The following is a 17,566-nucleotide window of genomic DNA, read 5'->3' as shown; positions in this document are numbered from 1 at the left end:
GGGAGTTAGGCTGGGGAGGGGGGAGTTAGGTACAGTTACTGGGGAGACTGAGTTGGCTAGAAGTATTGGGGGGGAGTTGGGTAGAGGTACTTGGGAGGGGGAGTTGGGTACAGGTACTGGGGTTGGGGGAGTTGGGTAGAGGTACTGGGGTGGGGGTAGTTGGGTAGAGGTACTGGGGAGGGGGAGTTGGGTAGAGGTACTAGGGAGGGGCAGTTGGGTAGAGGTACTGGGGAGGGGGGAGTTGGGTCGAGGTACTGGGGAGCGGGGAGTTGGGTAGAGGTACAGGGGAGGTCGAGTTGGGTAGAGGTACTGGGGAGAGGGAGTTGGTTAGAGGTATTGGGGGGGAGATGGGAGGCAGTACTGGGGCAGGGGAGTTGTGTAGAGTTACTGGGGATGGGGGAATTGGGTAGAGGTACTGGGGTGGGGGTCTTGGGTAGAGGTACTGGGGAGGGGGGAGTTGCGTAGAGGTACGGGGGAGGGGAAGTTGGGTGGAGGTATGGGGAGGAGGTAGTTGGTTAGAGGTACTGGGTGGGGGAGTTGGGTAGAGGTACTGGAGTGGGGGGAGTTGGGCCGAGGTACTGGGGAGGGGGGAGTTGCGTAGAGGTACTGTGTAGGGGGGATTTGGGCAGGGGGGAGTTGGGTTGTGGTACTGGGGTGGGGGGAGTTGGGTAGACGTACTAGGGAGGGGGAGTTGGGTCGAGGTACTGGGGAGGGGGAAATTGGGTAGAGGTACTGGGGAGGGGGGAGTTGGGTAGAGCTACTGGGGAGAGGGGGAGTTGGGTAGAATTACTGGGGAGGGGAGAGTTGGGACGAGGTACTGGTGAGGGGGAGTTGGGTGGAAGTAAGGGGGAGGGGGGAGTTTGGTAGAGGTACTGGGGAGGGGAGAGTTGGGAGGCTGTACTGGGAGAGAGGGAGTTGCGTAGAGGAACTGGGGTGGGGGAGTTGGATAGAGGTATTGGGGAGGGCGAGTTGCATAGAGGTACTGGGCAGGGGGAGTTAGGTCGAGCTACTGGGGAGAGGGAGTTGGTTAGAGGTATTGAGGAGGTAGGAGTTGGGTAGAGTTACTGGGGAGGGGGAGTTGGGTGGAGGTACTGGGGAGGGGCGTGTTGGGTAGAGGTACTCGGGAGTGGGAGCTGGTTAGAGGACTCGGGTCGGGGGAGAGTTGGGTAGAGATACTGGGGAGGGGAGAGTTAGGTAGAGGTACTGGGGAGGGGGGAGTTGGGTAGAGGTACTGGGGAGGGGGAGTTGGGTAGAGGGGATTTGGGGAGCGGGGAGTTGGGTAGAGGTACTGGGGATGGCGGAGTTTGTGCAGAGGTACTTGGGAGGGGGAGTTGGGTGGAAGTAATGGGGAGGGTGAGTTGCGTAGAGGTACTCGGGAGTGGGAGCTGGTTGGAGGACTGGGGTGGGGGGAGAGTTGGGTAGAGATACTGGGGAGGGGGGAGTTAGGTAGAGGTACTGGGGAGGGGGGAGTTGGGTAGAGGTACTGGGGAGGGGGAAGTTGGGTAGAGGTACTGGGGAGGGGGAAGTTGGGTCGAGGTACTTGGGAGGGTGTAGTTGTGGAGAGGTACTGGGTAGGGGGGAATTGCTTGGGGGTATAGTGAGGGGGGAGTTGGGTAGAGGTACTGGGGAGGGGGAGTTGGGTAGAGGCACTGGGGAGGGGGTGTAGTGTAGAGGAACTGGGGAGTGGGGGACTTGGGTAGAGGTTCTGGGGAGGGGGTTGTTGGGTGGAGTTACTGGAGAGAGGGAGTTGGTTAAATGTATTGAGGAGGCGGGAGTTGGGTAGAGGCACTGGGGAGGGGGCAGTTGGGTAGTGGTACTCGGGAATGGAAGCTGGGGGCAGTACTGGGGGAGGGGGAGTTGGGTAGAGGTACTGGGGCGGGGGAGTTGGGTAGAGGTACTGGGGTAGGGGAGTGGGGTAGAGGTACAGGGGAGGAGGGAATTGGGCCGAGGTACTGGGAAGGGGGAGTTGTGTAAATATACTGGGTCGGGAGGATTTGGGGAGGGGGAGTTGGGTCGAGCTACTGGGGAGGTGGGAATTGGGTAGAGGTACTGGGAAGGGGGGAGTTGGTTAGAGTTACTGGGGAGAGGGAGTTGGTTAGAGGTATTGAGGAGGGGGGAGATGGGAGGCAGTACTGGGGAGGGGGGAGTTGGGTAGAGCTACTGGGGAGAGGGGGTGTTGGGTAGAAGTACTGGGGAGGGGGCAGTTGGGACGAGGTACTGGTGAGGGGGAGTTGGGCCGAGGTACTGGGGAGGGGCAAGTTGCGTAGAGGTACTGGGTAGGGGGGATTTGGGTAGAGGTACTGGAGTGGGGGTAGTTGGGTAGAGGTATTGGGGAGGGCGAGTTGGGTAGAAGTACTAGGGACGGGAGAGTTGGGTGGGGGTACTGGGGAGCGGGAGCTGGGTCGAGGTACTCGGGAGGGGGAGTTGGGTGGAGGTATGGGGAGGGGGGTAGTTGGGTTGAGGTACAGGAGAGGGGGAGTTGGGCCGAGGTACTGGGGAGGGTAGAGTTGGGTAGAGGTACTGGGGAGGGGGAGTTGGGGTGAGGTATTGGGGAGGATGAGTTGCATAGAGGTACTGGGGATGGGGAGTTAGGGTGAGGTTTGGGGATGGGGGTGTTGCGTAGAGGTACTGGGCAGGGGGGAGTTGGGTAGATGCACTAGGGAGGGGGAGTTGGGTTGAGGTACTGGGGTGGGGGGAGTTGGGTAGACCTACTAGGGAGGGGGAGTTGGGTCAAGGTACTGGGGAGGATGGAGTTGGGTTGAGGTACTGGGGAGGGGGAGTTGCGTAGAGATACTGGGGAGGGGGGAGTTGGGTAGAGGTACTGGCGGGGGGGGTAGTTGGGTAGAGGTGCTGGGTAGGGGGAGTTGGGTGGCGGTCCTGGGGAGTGGGGAGTTGGGTTGGGGTACTGGGGAGAAGGGTGTAGTTTTGAGGTACTGGGGAGGGGGTAGTTGGATAGAGGTACTGGGGAGGGGGCAGTTGGGTAGAGGTACTGGGTAGGGGGGAGTTGGGTATAGGTACTGGGGAGGGGGAGTTCAGTAGAGGACTGGGACGGGGAGTTGGGTTGAGGAACTGGGGAGGGTGTCGATGGGTAGAGGTACTGGGGAGGAGGGAGGAGGGTCAAGGTACTGGGGAGTGGTAGTTGCGTAGAGGTACTGGGGAGGGAGAGTTGGGTAGAGGTGCTGGGTAGTGGGACTTGGGTCGAGGTACTGGGTTTGGGGAGTTGGGTGGCGGTACTGGGGAGGAGAGAGTTGGGTCGAGATTCTGGGGAGGGGGAGCTGGTTAGAGGTACTGGGGTGGGTGGAGTTGGGTGGAGGTACTGGGGAGAGGGGAGTTGGGTGGAGGTACTGGGGAGGGGGAGTTGCGAGGAGGTACTGGGGAGGGGGAGTTGGGTTGAGGTACTGGGGAGAGGGGAGTTGGGTTGAGGTACTGGGGAGGGGGAGTTGCGAGGAGGCACTGGGGAGGGGGTGTAGTGTAGAGGAACTGGGGAGTGGGGGACTTGGGTAGAGGTATTGGGGAGGGGGGAGTTAGGTCAAGATACTGGGGAGGGGAATTGGGTAGAGATACTGGGGAGGGGGAGTTGGGCAGAGGTACTGGGGAGATGGGTGTTGGGTGGAGGTACTGGGGAGGGGGAGTTGGGTAGAGGTACTGCGGAGGGGGAGTTGGGTAGAGATACTGGGGAGGGGGAGTTGGGCAGAGGTACTGGGGAGATGGGTGTTGGGTGGAGGTACTGCGGAGGGGGAGTTGGGTGGAGGTCTTGGGGTGAGGGGAGTAGGGTAGAGGTACTGCAGAGGGGGGAGTTGGGTAGAGGTACTGCGGAGGGGGAGTTGGGTAGAGGTACTGCGGAGGGGGAGTTGGGTAGAGGTACTGCAGAGGGGGGAGTTGGGTAGAGGTACTGCGGAGGGGGAGTTGGGTGGAGGTACTGGGGAGGTGGAGTTGGTTAGAGGTCTTGGGGTGAGGGGAGTAGGGTAGAGGTACTGCAGAGGGGGGAGTTGGGTAGAGGTACTGGGGAGGGGGAGTTGGGTAGAGATACTGGGGAGGTGGAGTTGGTTAGAGGTCTTGGGGTGAGGGGAGTAGGGTAGAGGTACTGCAGAGGGGGGAGTTGGGTAGAGGTACTGCAGAGGGGGGAGTTGGGTAGAGGTACTGCGGAGGGGGAGTTGGGTAGAGGTACTGGGGAGGGGGAGTTGGGCAGAGATACTGGGGAGGGGGAGTTGGGCAGAGGTACTGGGGAGATGGGTGTTGGGTGGAGGTACTGCGGAGGGGGAGTTGGGTAGAGGTACTGGGGAGGGGGAGTTGGGTAGAGGTACTGGGGAGGTGGAGTTGGTTAGAGGTCTTGGGGTGAGGGGAGTAGGGTAGAGGTACTGCAGAGGGGGGAGTTGGGTAGAGGTACTGGGGAGGGAGAGTTGGGTAGAGGTACTGGGGAGTGGGACTTGGGTCGAGGTACTGGGTTTGGGGAGTTGGGTGGCGGTACTGGGGAGGAGGGAGTTGGGTCGAGATTCTGGGGAGGGGGAACTGGGTAGAGGTACTGGGGTGGGTGGAGTTGGGTGGAGGTACTGAGGAGGGGGAGTTGCAAGGAGGTACTGGGGAGGGGGGCAATTGGGCCAAGTTAGTGGGGAGGGGGAGTTCGGTAGAGGTACTGGGGATGGGGAGTTGGGTCGAGGTTCTGTGGGCGGGGTGGGACTGGATGAAAATACAGGTGGAAGGGAGTTGGTGGAGAATGAGGGGTGTGGTAAGGTATTCTGTGGGGCCAGTGTCGGGGAGGGGAGTGTGTTGAGGAGCAGGGAGGGCATGCATGGTGGTGTGTGCAGAGAAGCAGTGAGTGTGGAGGGAGACACAGAGAGAGCACAGGGTGAGTTGATGTTGTTACGGAGCAGGTGATGTAATGCAGACTGGTGAACACCAGGACAACAGATAGTCACAGAGAGATCAAGGTTGTTGATGGGAGTGGAGGGGGCAGTGTGACTGTAAGAGGCTGCAGAGATGGGAATGTGTGTAGGCTAAATGATTATGGATAACAGAGAGGAGAGAGCCAGCATGCATACTGTGGGTTACAAGGAGTGGGAAGATTGGGAGGATGGGGCTGGACAGATTGGAGGCTTTGTACATGAGGGTACAGAGGTCAGTACATAGATACTGAGACTCTGTTTTGTGTGAATGGGCTCAGGATGTGGAGAGGTGAGGAAGCAGCTGATTTAAAGAGGGATGCACTCTGAGTGGATTGAGTCCTGTGCTGACCTCACATCTGGGACTGTTGAGTACCAGGACATGGGTTGGGTGCAGACTGTGATCAGCAATTTCCTTCCCTGGGTGGCATGAGTTCATAGTCCTATGTGGTCAATGCACTTTGTTAGGTAGCTCCTGTACCTAATAAAGTGGCCACTGAGTATATGTTTATGGTCTTCCGCTGCTGTAGTCCATCTACTTTAAGGTTTGACATGCTGTGCGTTCAGAGATGCTCTTCTGCACTTCTCTGTTGTAACACATGGTTATTTGAATCATTCTCACCTTGCTGAAGCTTGAACCAGTCTGGCCATCCTCCGAACTCTCTCATTAACAACACACATCAAAGTTGCTGGTGAACACAGCAGGCCAGGCAGCATCTATAGGAAGAGGCGCAGTCGACGTTTCAGGCCAAGACCCTTCGTCAGGACTAACTGAAGGAAGAGTGAGTAAGGGATTTGAAAGTTGGAGGGGGAGGGGGAGATCCAAAATGATAGGAGAAGACAGGAGGGGGAGGGATGGAGCCAAGAGCTAGACAGGTGATAGGCAAAAGGGATACGAGAGGATTATGGGACAGGAGGCCCAGGGAGGAAAAGGGGGGGGGGACCCAGAGGATGGGCAAGAGGTATATTCAGAGGGACAGAGGGAGAAAAAGGAGAGTGAGAGAAAGAATGCGTATAAAAATAAATAATGAATGGGGTACGAGGGGGAGCTGGGGCATTAGCGGAAGTTATGAAGTCAGTGTTCATGCCATCAAGTTGGAGGCTACCCAGACGGAATATAAGGTGTTGTTCTTCCAACCTGAGCATGGCTTCATCTTTACAGTAGAGGAGGCCGTGGATAGACATGTCAGAATGGGAATGGGATGTGGAATTAAAATGTGTGGCCACTGGGAGATCCTGCTTTCTCTGGCGGACAGAGCGTAGGTGTTCAGCAAAACGATCTCCCAGTCTGTGTCGGGTCTCGCCAATATATAAAAGGCCACATCAGGAGCACCGGACGCAGTATATCACCCCAGTCGACTCACGGGTGAGGTGTTGCCTCACCTGGAAGGACTGTCTGGGGACCTGAATGATGGTAAGGGAGGAAGTGTAAGGGCATGTGTAGCACTTGTTCTGCTTACAAGGATAAGTGCCAAGAGAGAGATCAGTGGGGAGGGATGGGGGGGACTATTCCTCTTCTCACCCTGTCTCTTGAAAAAATGCCATCCCCTTCTCGCAATTCCTGAGTCTCCGCCGCATCTGCTCTCAGGATGAGGCTTTTCATTCCAGGAGAAGGGAGGGGCTTCCCTTCTTCCACCATCAACTCCGCTCTCAAACGCATCTCCCCCATTTCACGCACATCTGCTCTCACTCCATCCTCCCACCACCCCACTACCTACCACCCCACCAGCCTCCGGGTCCAACATATTATTCTCTGTAACTTCCGCCACCTCCAACGGGATGCCACCACTAAGCACATCTTTCCCTCCCTCCCCCTCTGCTTTCCGCAGGGATCGCGCCCTACGCGACTCCCTTATCCATTCGTCACCCATCCATTATTTATTTATATACACACATTCTTTCTCTCACTCTCCTTTTTCTCCCTTTGTCCATCTGACTATACCCCTTGCCCATCGTCTGGGTTCCCCCCCCCGCCGCTTTTCCTTCTCCCCGGACCTCCTGTCCCATGATCCTCTCATATCTCCTTTTGCCAATCACCTGTCCAGCTCTTGGCTCCATCCCTCCCCCTCCTGTCTTCTCCTATCATTTTGGATCTCCCTCTCCCCCTCCCCCTCCCCCTCCCACTTTCAAATCTCTTACTAGCTCTTCCTTCAGTTAGTCCTGACGAAGGGTCTCGGCCTGAAACGTCGACTGTACTCTTCCTAGAGATGCTGCCTGGCCTGCTGCGTTCACCAGCAACTTTGATGTGTGTTGTTTGAATTTCCAGCATCTGCAGAATTCCTCATCTCTCATTAACAAGGTGTTTTATCTCACAGAACTGCTGCTCACTGTATGTTTTTTTTATTTTTATTTATCACACCATTCTCTGTTATCTCCAGACTCTAGAGACTGTTGTGTGTGAAAACCCCAGGAGATCGGCGGTTTCTGAGATACTCAAATCACCCCATTTGGCACCAACAATCATTTCGTGGTTGATGTCACTTAGATCACATTTCTTCCCCATTCAAATGTTTGGTCTATGCAACAAATGAATCTCTTGACCGTGACTGCATGCTTTTCTGCATTGAGTTGCTGCCACATGATTGGCTGATTAGATATTTGCATTGAGGTGTACAGGTGTACCTAATGAAGTGGCCACGAAGTGTAAACAGCAATGGAAACCAGCCCTTCAGCCGAACCGGTCTGTACCAACCCCTGCTCGTCCTGTTGGCCCATAACCCTCCAAGTCACTCTCCTCCATGAATCCGTCCAAACGCCTCTTCAATGTTGTAATTATACATGCCTTGACCACTTTGTTGGGCAGTTCATCCCAGACCCACAGCACCCTATGAATAAACTACTTGCCTCTCAGATCTCTCTTAAATTTCTCCCCTCTTATCTGGTAAATGTACCCTCCGATTTTGGACCCCCCCCCCCAACCCTGGGGAAAAGACTAGAACTGTCTATCATATCCATAACCCTCATGATTTTATACCGTTCTATAAGGTCACCCCTTCAAGGAATAACAATCCATTATGGTCAACCTCTCTCAACAGTTTGGCTCTTTAGTGCTTGTAAATTACTAGTGCTTGTACCTTCTCCCACTTGACAATGTCTTACGTGTAGCAGGGTGACTGACTCTGTGCTGCCTCACGAATGACTTAACATAACTGCAAGATAATGTGCTATCCTACACTCGATGCCCTGCCTGATGAAGACCAGCATGCTAGTTTCACCACCCTGTCTACTTGTGTGGACACTCTGTGCACTGGTACTAGTTGGCATGGTAATTGAGAGAGGGCTGTGAGCGGACTCATTGCGTGTCTGTGCTGTGTCTGCTGACAGACTGTACGCTGTCACTATGGACAACGCACTGCAAAGCCACCACCTGTCATGGGGGGAAGGACTGGGTGAGGATGCAGCTAGATTGGACAACAGATGGTAGGGAGGTGGTGAGGCGTTGCAATGTGTGTGTGTTGGGGGGGGGGTGGTGAATTGAAAACAGACACTGAGCTGTGCAATCAAGCTGAGTAAGAAAAGAGTACAGAGGAGAAAGGCAGTCTGCAGCTATGTAGTCCACTGTGATACTTTCTCCGAGAATGGTTTGTTCCCACAGAGAATATATGTGATGCTTGCAGTCCACTGGGATCAACACACTACTGCGTTGTACTGGAATTTTGTTTAGGGGTGAGAGGCAGATTATTTCCTTGGCAGTGAGCACCTCCCTGCTGGCAGAGAGAGTGTGGCGCTGTTAGACTGTACCCCGTCACTACACTGACAGAGAGAGTGGTGCTGTTCGACTGTACCCTGTCACTACACTGACAGAGAGAGTGGTGCTGTTAGACTGTACCCTGTCACTACACTGACAGAGTGTGGTGCTGTTAGACTGTACCCCGTCACTACACTGACAGAGAGAGTGGTGCTGTTAGACTGTACCCTGTCACTACAGTGACAGAGTGTGGTGCTGTTAGACTGTACCCTGTCACTACACTGACAGAGAGAGTGGTGCTGTTAGACTGTACCCTGTCACTACAGTGACAGAGTGTGGTGCTGTTAGACTGTACCCTGTCACTACACTGACAGAGAGAGTGGTGCTGTTAGACTGTACCCTGTCACTACACTGACAGAGAGAGTGGTGCTGTTAGACTGTACCCTGTCACTACACTGACAGAGAGAGTATGGTGCTGTTAGACTGTACCCTGTCACTACAGTGACAGAGTGTGGTGCTGTTAGACTGTACCCTGTCACTACACTGACAGAGAGAGTGGTGCTGTTAGACTGTACCCTGTCACTACACTGACAGAGAGAGTGGTGCTGTTAGACTGTACCCTGTCACTACACTGACAGAGAGAGTATGGTGCTGTTAGACTGTACCCTGTCACTACAGTGACAGAGTGTGGTGCTGTTAGACTGTACCCTGTCACTACAGTGACAGAGAGTTGTGCTGTTAGACTGTACCCTGTCACTACAGTGACAGAGAGAGTATGGTGCTGTTAGACTGTACCCTGTCACTACAGTGACAGAGTGTGGTGCTGTTAGACTGTACCCTGTCACTACACTGACAGAGAGAGTGGTGCTGTTAGACTGTACCCTGTCACTACAGTGACAGAGTGTGGTGCTGTTAGACTGTACCCTGTCACTACACTGACAGAGAGAGTGGTGCTGTTAGACTGTACCCTGTCACTACAGTGACAGAGTGTGGTGCTGTTAGACTGTACCCTGTCACTACAGTGACAGAGAGAGTGTGCTGTTAGACTGTACCCTGTCACTACAGTGACAGAGAGAGTGTGGTGCTGTTAGACTGTACCCTGTCACTACAGTGACAGAGAGAGTGTGGTGCTGTTAGACTGTACCCTGTCACTACAGTGACAGAGAGTGTGCTGTTAGACTGTACCCTGTCACTACAGTGACAGAGAGAGTGTGGTGCGGTTAGACTGTACCCTGTCACTACAGTGACAGAGAGAGTGTGGTGCTGTTAGACTGTACCCTGTCACTACAGTGACATAGAGAGTGTGGTGCTGTTAGACTGTACCCTGTCACTACAGTGACAGAGAGAGTGTGGTGCGGTTAGACTGTACCCTGTCACTACAGTGACCAAGAGAGTGTGGTGCTGTTAGACTGTACCCTGTCACTACAGTGACAGAGTGTGGTGCTGTTAGACTGTACCCTGTCACTACAGTGACAGAGAGTGGTTCTGTTAGACTGTACCCTGTCACTACAGTGACAGAGTGTGGTGCTGTTAGACTGTACCCTGTCACTACAGTGACAGAGTGTGGTGCTGTTAGACTGTACCCTGTCACTACAGTGACAGAGAGTGGTGCTGTTAGACTGTACCCTGTCACTACAGTGACAGAGAGAGTGTGGTGCTGTTAGACTGTACCCTGTCACTACAGTGACAGAGAGAGTGTGGTGCGGTTAGACTGTACCCTGTCACTACAGTGACAGAGTGCGGTGCTGTTAGACTGTACCCTGTCACTACAGTGACAGAGTGTGGTGCTGCTAGACTGTACCCTGTCACTACAGTGACAGAGAGTGGTTCTGTTAGAATGTACCCTGTCACTACAGTGACAGAGAGTTGTGCTGTTAGACTGTACCCTGTCACTGCAGTGAGAGAGTGTGGTGCTGTTAGACTGTACCCTGTCACTACAGTGACAGAGAGAGTGTGGTGCTGTTAGACTGTACCTTGTCACTGCAGTGACAGAGAGAGTGGTGCTTTTAGACTGTACCCTGTCACTGCAGTGAGAGAGTGTGGTGCTGTTAGACTGTACCCTGTCACTACAGTGACTGAGAGAGTGTGGTGCTGTTAGACTGTACTCTGTCACTACAGTGACTGAGAGAGTGTGGTGCTGTTAGACTGTACCCTGTCACTACAGTCACAGAGAGAGTGTGGTGCTGTTAGACTGTACCCTGTCACTACAGTGAGAGAGAGAGTGTGGTGCTGTTAGACTGTACCTTGTCACTGCAGTGACAGAGAGAGTGGTGCTTTTAGACTGTACCCTGTCACTGCAGTGAGAGTGTGGTGCTGTTAGACTGTACCCAGTCACTACAGTGACAGAGAGAGTGTGGTGCTGTTAGACTGTACCCTGTCACTACAGTGACTGAGAGAGTGTGGTGCTGTTAGACTGTACCCTGTCACTACAGTGAGAGAGAGAGTGTGGTGCTGTTAGACTGTACCCTGTCACTACAGTGACAGCGTGTGGTGCTATTAGACTGTACCCTGTCACTACAGTGACTGAGAGAGTGTGGTGCTGTTAGACTGTACCCTGTCACTACAGTCACAGAGAGAGTGTGGTGCTGTTAGACTGTACCCTGTCACTACAGTGATTGAGAGAGTGTGGTGCTGTTAGACTGTACCCTGTCACTACAGTCACAGAGAGAGTGTGATGCTGTTAGACTGTACCCTGTCACTACAGTGAGAGAGAGAGTGTGGTGCTGTTAGACTGTACCCTGTCACTACAGTGACAGAGTGTGGTGCTGTTAGACTGTACCCTGTCACTACAGTCACAGAGAGAGTGTGGTGCTGTTAGACTGTACCCTGTCACTACAGTGATTGAGAGAGTGTGGTGCTGTTAGACTGTACCCTGTCACTACAGTCACAGAGAGAGTGGTGCTTTTAGACTGTACCCTGTCACTGCAGTGAGAGAGTGTGGTGCTGTTAGACTGTACCCAGTCACTACAGTGACAGAGAGAGTGTGGTGCTGTTAGACTGTACCCTGTCACTACAGTGACTGAGAGAGTGTGGTGCTGTTAGACTGTACCCTGTCACTACAGTGAGAGAGAGAGTGTGGTGCTGTTAGACTGTACCCTGTCACTACAGTGACAGAGTGTGGTGCTATTAGACTGTACCCTGTCACTACAGTGACTGAGAGAGTGTGGTGCTGTTAGACTGTACCCTGTCACTAAAGTCACAGAGAGAGTGTGGTGCTGTTAGACTGTACCCTGTCACTACAGTGATTGAGAGAGTGTGGTGCTGTTAGACTGTACCCTGTCACTACAGTCACAGAGAGAGTGTGATGCTGTTAGACTGTACCCTGTCACTACAGTGAGAGAGAGAGTGTGGTGCTGTTAGACTGTACCCTGTCACTACAGTGACAGAGTGTGGTGCTGTTAGACTGTACCCTGTCACTACAGTGACAGAGTGTGGTGCTGTTAGACTGTACCCTGTCACTACAGTGACAGAGAGTGGTTCTGTTAGACTGTACCCTGTCACTACAGTGACAGAGAATGGTGCTGTTAGACTGTACCCTGTTACTACAGTGACAGAGAGTGTGGTGCTGTTAGACTGTACCCTGTCACTACAGTGAGAGAGTGGTGCTGTTAGACTGTACCCTGTCACTACAGTGACAGAGAGAGTGTGGTGCTGTTAGACTGTACCCTGTCACTACAGTGACAGAGTGTGGTGCTGTTAGACTGTACCCTGTCACTACAGTGACAGAGAGAGTGTGGTGCTGTTAGACTGTACCCAGTCACTACAGTGACAGAGAGAGTGTGGTGCTGTTAGACTGTACCCTGTCACTACAGTGACAGAGAGTGGTTCTGTTAGACTGTACCCTGTCACTACAGTGACAGAGAGTGGTGCTGTTAGACTGTACCCTGTCACTACAGTGACAGAGAGAGTGTGGTGCTGTTAGACTGTACCCTGTCACTACAGTGACAGAGAGTGGTGCTGTTAGACTGTACCCTGTCACCACAGTGACAGAGTGTGGTGCTATTAGACTGTACCCTGTCACCACAGTGACAGAGTGTGGTGCTGTTAGACAGTACGCTGTCACTACCGTGACAGAGAATGGTGCTGTTAGACTGTACCCTGTCACTGCAGTGACACAGAGAGGGTGGTGCTGTTAGACTGTACCCTTTCACTGCAGTAACAGAGAGAGTGTGGTGCTGTTAGACTGTACCCTGTCACTACAGCGACAGAGAGAGTGTGGTGCTGTTAGACTGTACCCTGTCACTGCAGTGACAGAGAGAGTGTGGTGCTGTTAGACTGTACTCTGTCACTACATTGACAGAGAGAGTGTGGTGCTGTTAGACTGTACCCTGTCACTACAGTGACAGAGAGAGTGTGGTGCTGTTAGACTGTACTCTGTCCCTGCAGTGACAAAGAGAGTGTGGTGCTATTAGACTGTACCCTGTCACTACAGTGACAGAGAGGTTTGCCGTTAGACTGTACCCTGTCACTACAGTGACAGAGAGTGTTGCTGTTAGACTGTACCGCGTCACTACAGTCACAGAGAGAGTGTGGTGCTGTTAGACTGTACCGTGTCACTGCGGGGACAGAACTAGTGCGGTGCTGTTAGACTGTAGCTTGTCACTGCAGGGACAGGGAATCAGCAGATTTTGGGAGAGGGTAATGTAATCTGTAATAATTGATCAGATGCTGAACTGAAATTTTGATAAGAGTTCCTGTTGACTAACACTGTGCCTGAGGTAGTGTGCTTGTGTTTCAGGGGTCGTACAGCGCTGTATGCCAGTGAAATACCATTACTCCTCCTCAACTGTCCCACAGAATCTCCCAATCAATTTAACCATGAGCATTCGACAGGATGAGTGGCATGCACTACGTAAGTACCTGGGCAAGGGGACTGGGATCCCGAGTTACAGCAATTTCTCTGTTTTTTTCTTTCTTCTCCTCGCTTCCATCAGGCAGAAGATACAAAAACCTGAAAGCTCGTACCAGGCCAGTTTCTACCCCACCATTATAAGACTATTAAATGGTTCCCTATTACAATAAGTTCAAGTCATTCTCTGCGTGGTGAGCCGCTGGGTCCCAGCACCATACTCTATTGATCACTGTCTGATCACTCTAAAAAAGAACCATTTATTCCCACTTTGTTTTTTCCCACTTTGAAATTTTCCCACTTTGAAAATTTGTTTTCCCACTTTGAAATTTACAATCTCTGCCAATACTCTGTCCCGGTACCTTCCACTTTAATGCTACACACTAACTTTTTATGGAGAACATTATCAAAAGCTTTCTGAACACCCAGATGCACTACAAACATTAGTTTTTCCTCATCTGTTCCACTGGATCTCTCCCAAAATATTTGTCAAATACAATTTTACTTTCAGAAATCCATGTCGAATCCCATTGAAATTATCCTCATCTCCTATAACTGTATCCAATATGACAAAACATTTAGCAAGGGATAAGAATTTAACTTCAGGAATATGAAATTGAAAAAGGCTGGTGAATACAGGACTGAATGGTAGATTTGGATGCATGTAATATATGAAAAAAGTATTTTATCTTGTAGCACAGTTAGAAATTGGCAGGTATGTTTTTGTCAGCAGCACAGCATCATGATTGACAGAAGATCACAGCTGAGAGTTTAGCATGCAAGAATATAGATCATATTGAAAGGATAGACATGTGGACAAAGGAGGAGGGATGGCTTTGTTAGTAAAAAGTGAAATCAAATCCTTAGAAGGAGATGTGTAATGCTTGTGGGTAGAGTTAAGAAACTGCAAGGGTAAAAAGACCTTGGTAGGAGGATGTGGGATACAAAATACAATGGGAGATAGGAAAGGCATGTAGGAAGAACACTGCTACAATGGTCATGGGGAATTGCAATATGCAGGTAGGTTGGGAAGATCAGGTTGGTGCTGGATCCAGAGATTGAATTTGTTGAATGCCTATACGATGGCTTTTTAGAGCAGCTTGTGGCTGAGCCCACTAGGGAAAAGGCAATTCTGCATTGGGTGATGTATAATGAAACAGATTAGGGAGCTTAAGTTTAAGGTTCCCTTAGTAGGCAGTGATCAATTGATAGAATTCACCCTGCAGTTTGAGAGGGAGAAGCTAAAAATGGATGTACCAGCATTACAGTTGAGTAAAGGTAACTGCAGATGCATGAGAGAGGAGCTGGACAAAGCTGATTGGAAGGGGATGACAGCAGAGCAACAATGGCTGGAGTATCTGGGAGTAATTCAGAAGATGCAGAATCAGTTCATCCCAAAAAAGCAATATTCTACAGGAAGGATAAGACAACAGTGGCTGACAAGAGAAGTCAAAGGCAGCATAAAACCAAACAACTGAAGCCCAACAAAATAGTAATTAGGGAGGAAAGATAAAATATGAAGAGTAAAGGAAATGCAAGAGTGGACACCGAACCTCCGAAAATGATGCTGGAGATACAGTAACTGGAAACAAAGAAATGGCAAACTAATATGTATTTTATGTTTTGAAATTCGAAGTAAATTATCAGAGTACATACATGTCACCACATACAACCCTGAGATTCTGTTTCCTGCAGGCATACTTAGCAAATTTATAGAACAGTAACTGTAAACAGGATCAATGAACAACAAACTGTGCAAATGCAAATATGAATAAATAGCAATAAATAAAACATATGAAATAACAAGATAAAGCATCCTTAAAGTGAGACCATCGGTTGAGGGAACACCAGAAATAGAGTTAATGTAGTTATCCCCTTTTGTTCAAGATTCTGATGGTTGAGGGGTGGTAACTGTTCTTGAACCTGGTGGTGCGAGTCTTGAGGCTCTTGTACCTTCTAGCCGTTGGCAGCAGTGAGAAAAGGGCCTGGGTGGTGAGGATCTTTGATGATGGATGCTGCTTTTCTATGGCAACATTTCATGTAGATGTGCTCAATAGTTGGGAGGGTTTTACCTGTGATGTACTGGGCCAAATCAACTATCTTGTAAGATTTCTGCTCAAAGGTATTGGTATTCTCATACCAGGCCATAATGCAGCCAGTCAGTACAGTTTCCACCACATATCTATAGAAGTTTGCCAAGGTTTTTGATGACATACTGAATCTCCAGACTCCTGAGGAAGTAGAGGCACCATCATGCTTTCTTTGCAATTATATTGATACGATGGGTCCAGGAATTTAAAGGTTACACTCCATGAGGTTATGGAGCAACACACACAACAGATGCTGGTGAGCGCAGCAGGCCAGGCAGCATCTATAGGAAGAGGTACAGTCGACGTTTCGGGCCGGGACCCTTCCTTGACCCGAAATGTCGACTGTACCTCTTCCTATAGATGCTGCCTGACCTTCTGTGTTCACCAGCATTTTTTGTGTGTGTTGCTTGAATTTCCAGCATCTGCAGATTTCCTCGTGTCTGAGGTTATGCAGTACTTTGTGACACTGGACAAGATAGGACAAAGGCAGCATGGTTTCCTTTATGGAAAATCTTGCCTGATAAATCTTTTGGAATTCTTTGAGATTATAAATCGGATAAAGGGGATGCAGTGGACATTGTATATTTGGATTTTCAGAAGGCCTTTGACAAATTGTCACACATGAGGCTGCTTACCAAGGTAAGAGCCTGTGGTATTACAGGAAAGTTACTAGCATGATTAGAGCATCGGCTGATTGGTAGGAGGCAGCAAGTGAATTAAAGGATCCTTTTCTGGTTGGCTGCCAGCGACTAGTGGTGCTCCTCAGGGATCGGAGTTGGGACCGCTTCTTTTTATGTTGTATGTCAATGATTTAGATGATCGAATAGATGGATTGTTGCAAAGTTTGCAGATGATACAAAGATTGGTGAAGGGGAAAACAAGAGAAAATCTGCAGATGCTGAAAATCCAAGCAACACACACAAAATGCTGGAGGAATTCAGCAGGCCAGGCAGCATCTATGGAAAGAAGTACAGTCGATATTTCGGGCTGAGGCCCTTCAGGACTGCTGAAATATCTCGGCCTGAAACATCAGCTGTACTCCTTTCCATAAATGCTGCCTGGCCTGCTGAGTTCCTCCAACATTTTGTTGGTGGAGGGGCAGGTAGTGTTGAGGAAACAGGAAGACTACAGGAGAACTTAAGGCAGATTAGGAGAATGGGCAAGAGAGTGGCAAATGAAACACAATGTTGGAAAATGCATGGTCATGCACTTTGGTAGAAGAAATAAATGTGTAGATTGTTTCCTAAACAGGGAGAAAGTCCACAAATCTGAGATGCAAAGGGACTTGGGAGTCCTTGTGCAGAACACCATAAAGGTTAACTTGCAGTTTGAGTCGGTGGTGAGGAAGACAAATACAATGTTAGAATTCATTTCAAGAGGTCTAGAACACAAGAGAAGTGATGTGATGTTAAGGCTTTATAGGGCACTGGTGAGGCCTCACCTTGAGTATTGTGAACAGTTTTGGGCCCCTCATCTTAGAAAAGATGTGCTGGCATTGGAGAGGGTTCAGAGGAGGTTCACAAGGATTATTCTGGGAATGAAAGGGTTAGCATACGAGAAATGTTTGATAGTCTGTACTCACTGGAATTTAGAAAGATGAGGGGGGATCTCTTTGAAACATTTTGAATGTTGAAAGGCCTAGACAGAGTAGATGTGGAAAGGATATTTACCATGGTGGGAGAGTCTAGAACAAGAGGGCACAGCTTCAGGATAGAGAGGCTTCTATTTAAAACAGAGATACAGAGAAATTTCCTTAGCCAGAGAGTGGTGAATTTGTTACCAGAAGCAGCTGTGCAGGCCAGGTCGTTGGGTGTATTTAAGGCAGAGATTGATAGGTTTCTGATTGGACACAGCATCAAAGGTTACGGAGAGAAGGCTGGGGAGTGGGGTTGAAGAAGGGAGAAAAGGATCAGCCATGATTGGATGGCGGAACAGTCTCGAAAGGCCAAATGGCTTAATTCTGCTCCTATGTCTTATGGTCTTAAAGTTACTGACCCTCTCCACCTCTGACCCTCTAGTCGGTGTTGTTGTGGAAGTCACCAGCAATATGCCATAAATT

The 17,566-nt window shown here is 50.8% G+C and overlaps 1 protein-coding gene across 3 annotated transcripts in view; it reads left to right on the top strand.

Annotated features, from left to right (window-relative positions):
- LOC134353822 (transmembrane protein 178B-like) overlaps nt 1–17,566 on the top strand; it is a 112,027-nt gene that overhangs the window by 79,221 nt on the left and 15,240 nt on the right. For all 3 annotated transcript variants that reach the window (XM_063062258.1, XM_063062257.1, XM_063062256.1), the window contains exon 2: nt 13,307–13,420. In XM_063062258.1, the coding sequence (XP_062918328.1) occupies nt 13,307–13,420 (114 nt within the window). The remainder of the gene's footprint in view (nt 1–13,306; nt 13,421–17,566) is intronic.

This window comes from Mobula hypostoma, chromosome 11 (assembly GCF_963921235.1).
Source record: "Mobula hypostoma chromosome 11, sMobHyp1.1, whole genome shotgun sequence".
Lineage (NCBI taxonomy): Eukaryota > Metazoa > Chordata > Chondrichthyes > Myliobatiformes > Myliobatidae > Mobula > Mobula hypostoma.
This window is presented reverse-complemented; position numbering and strand designations above follow the sequence as displayed.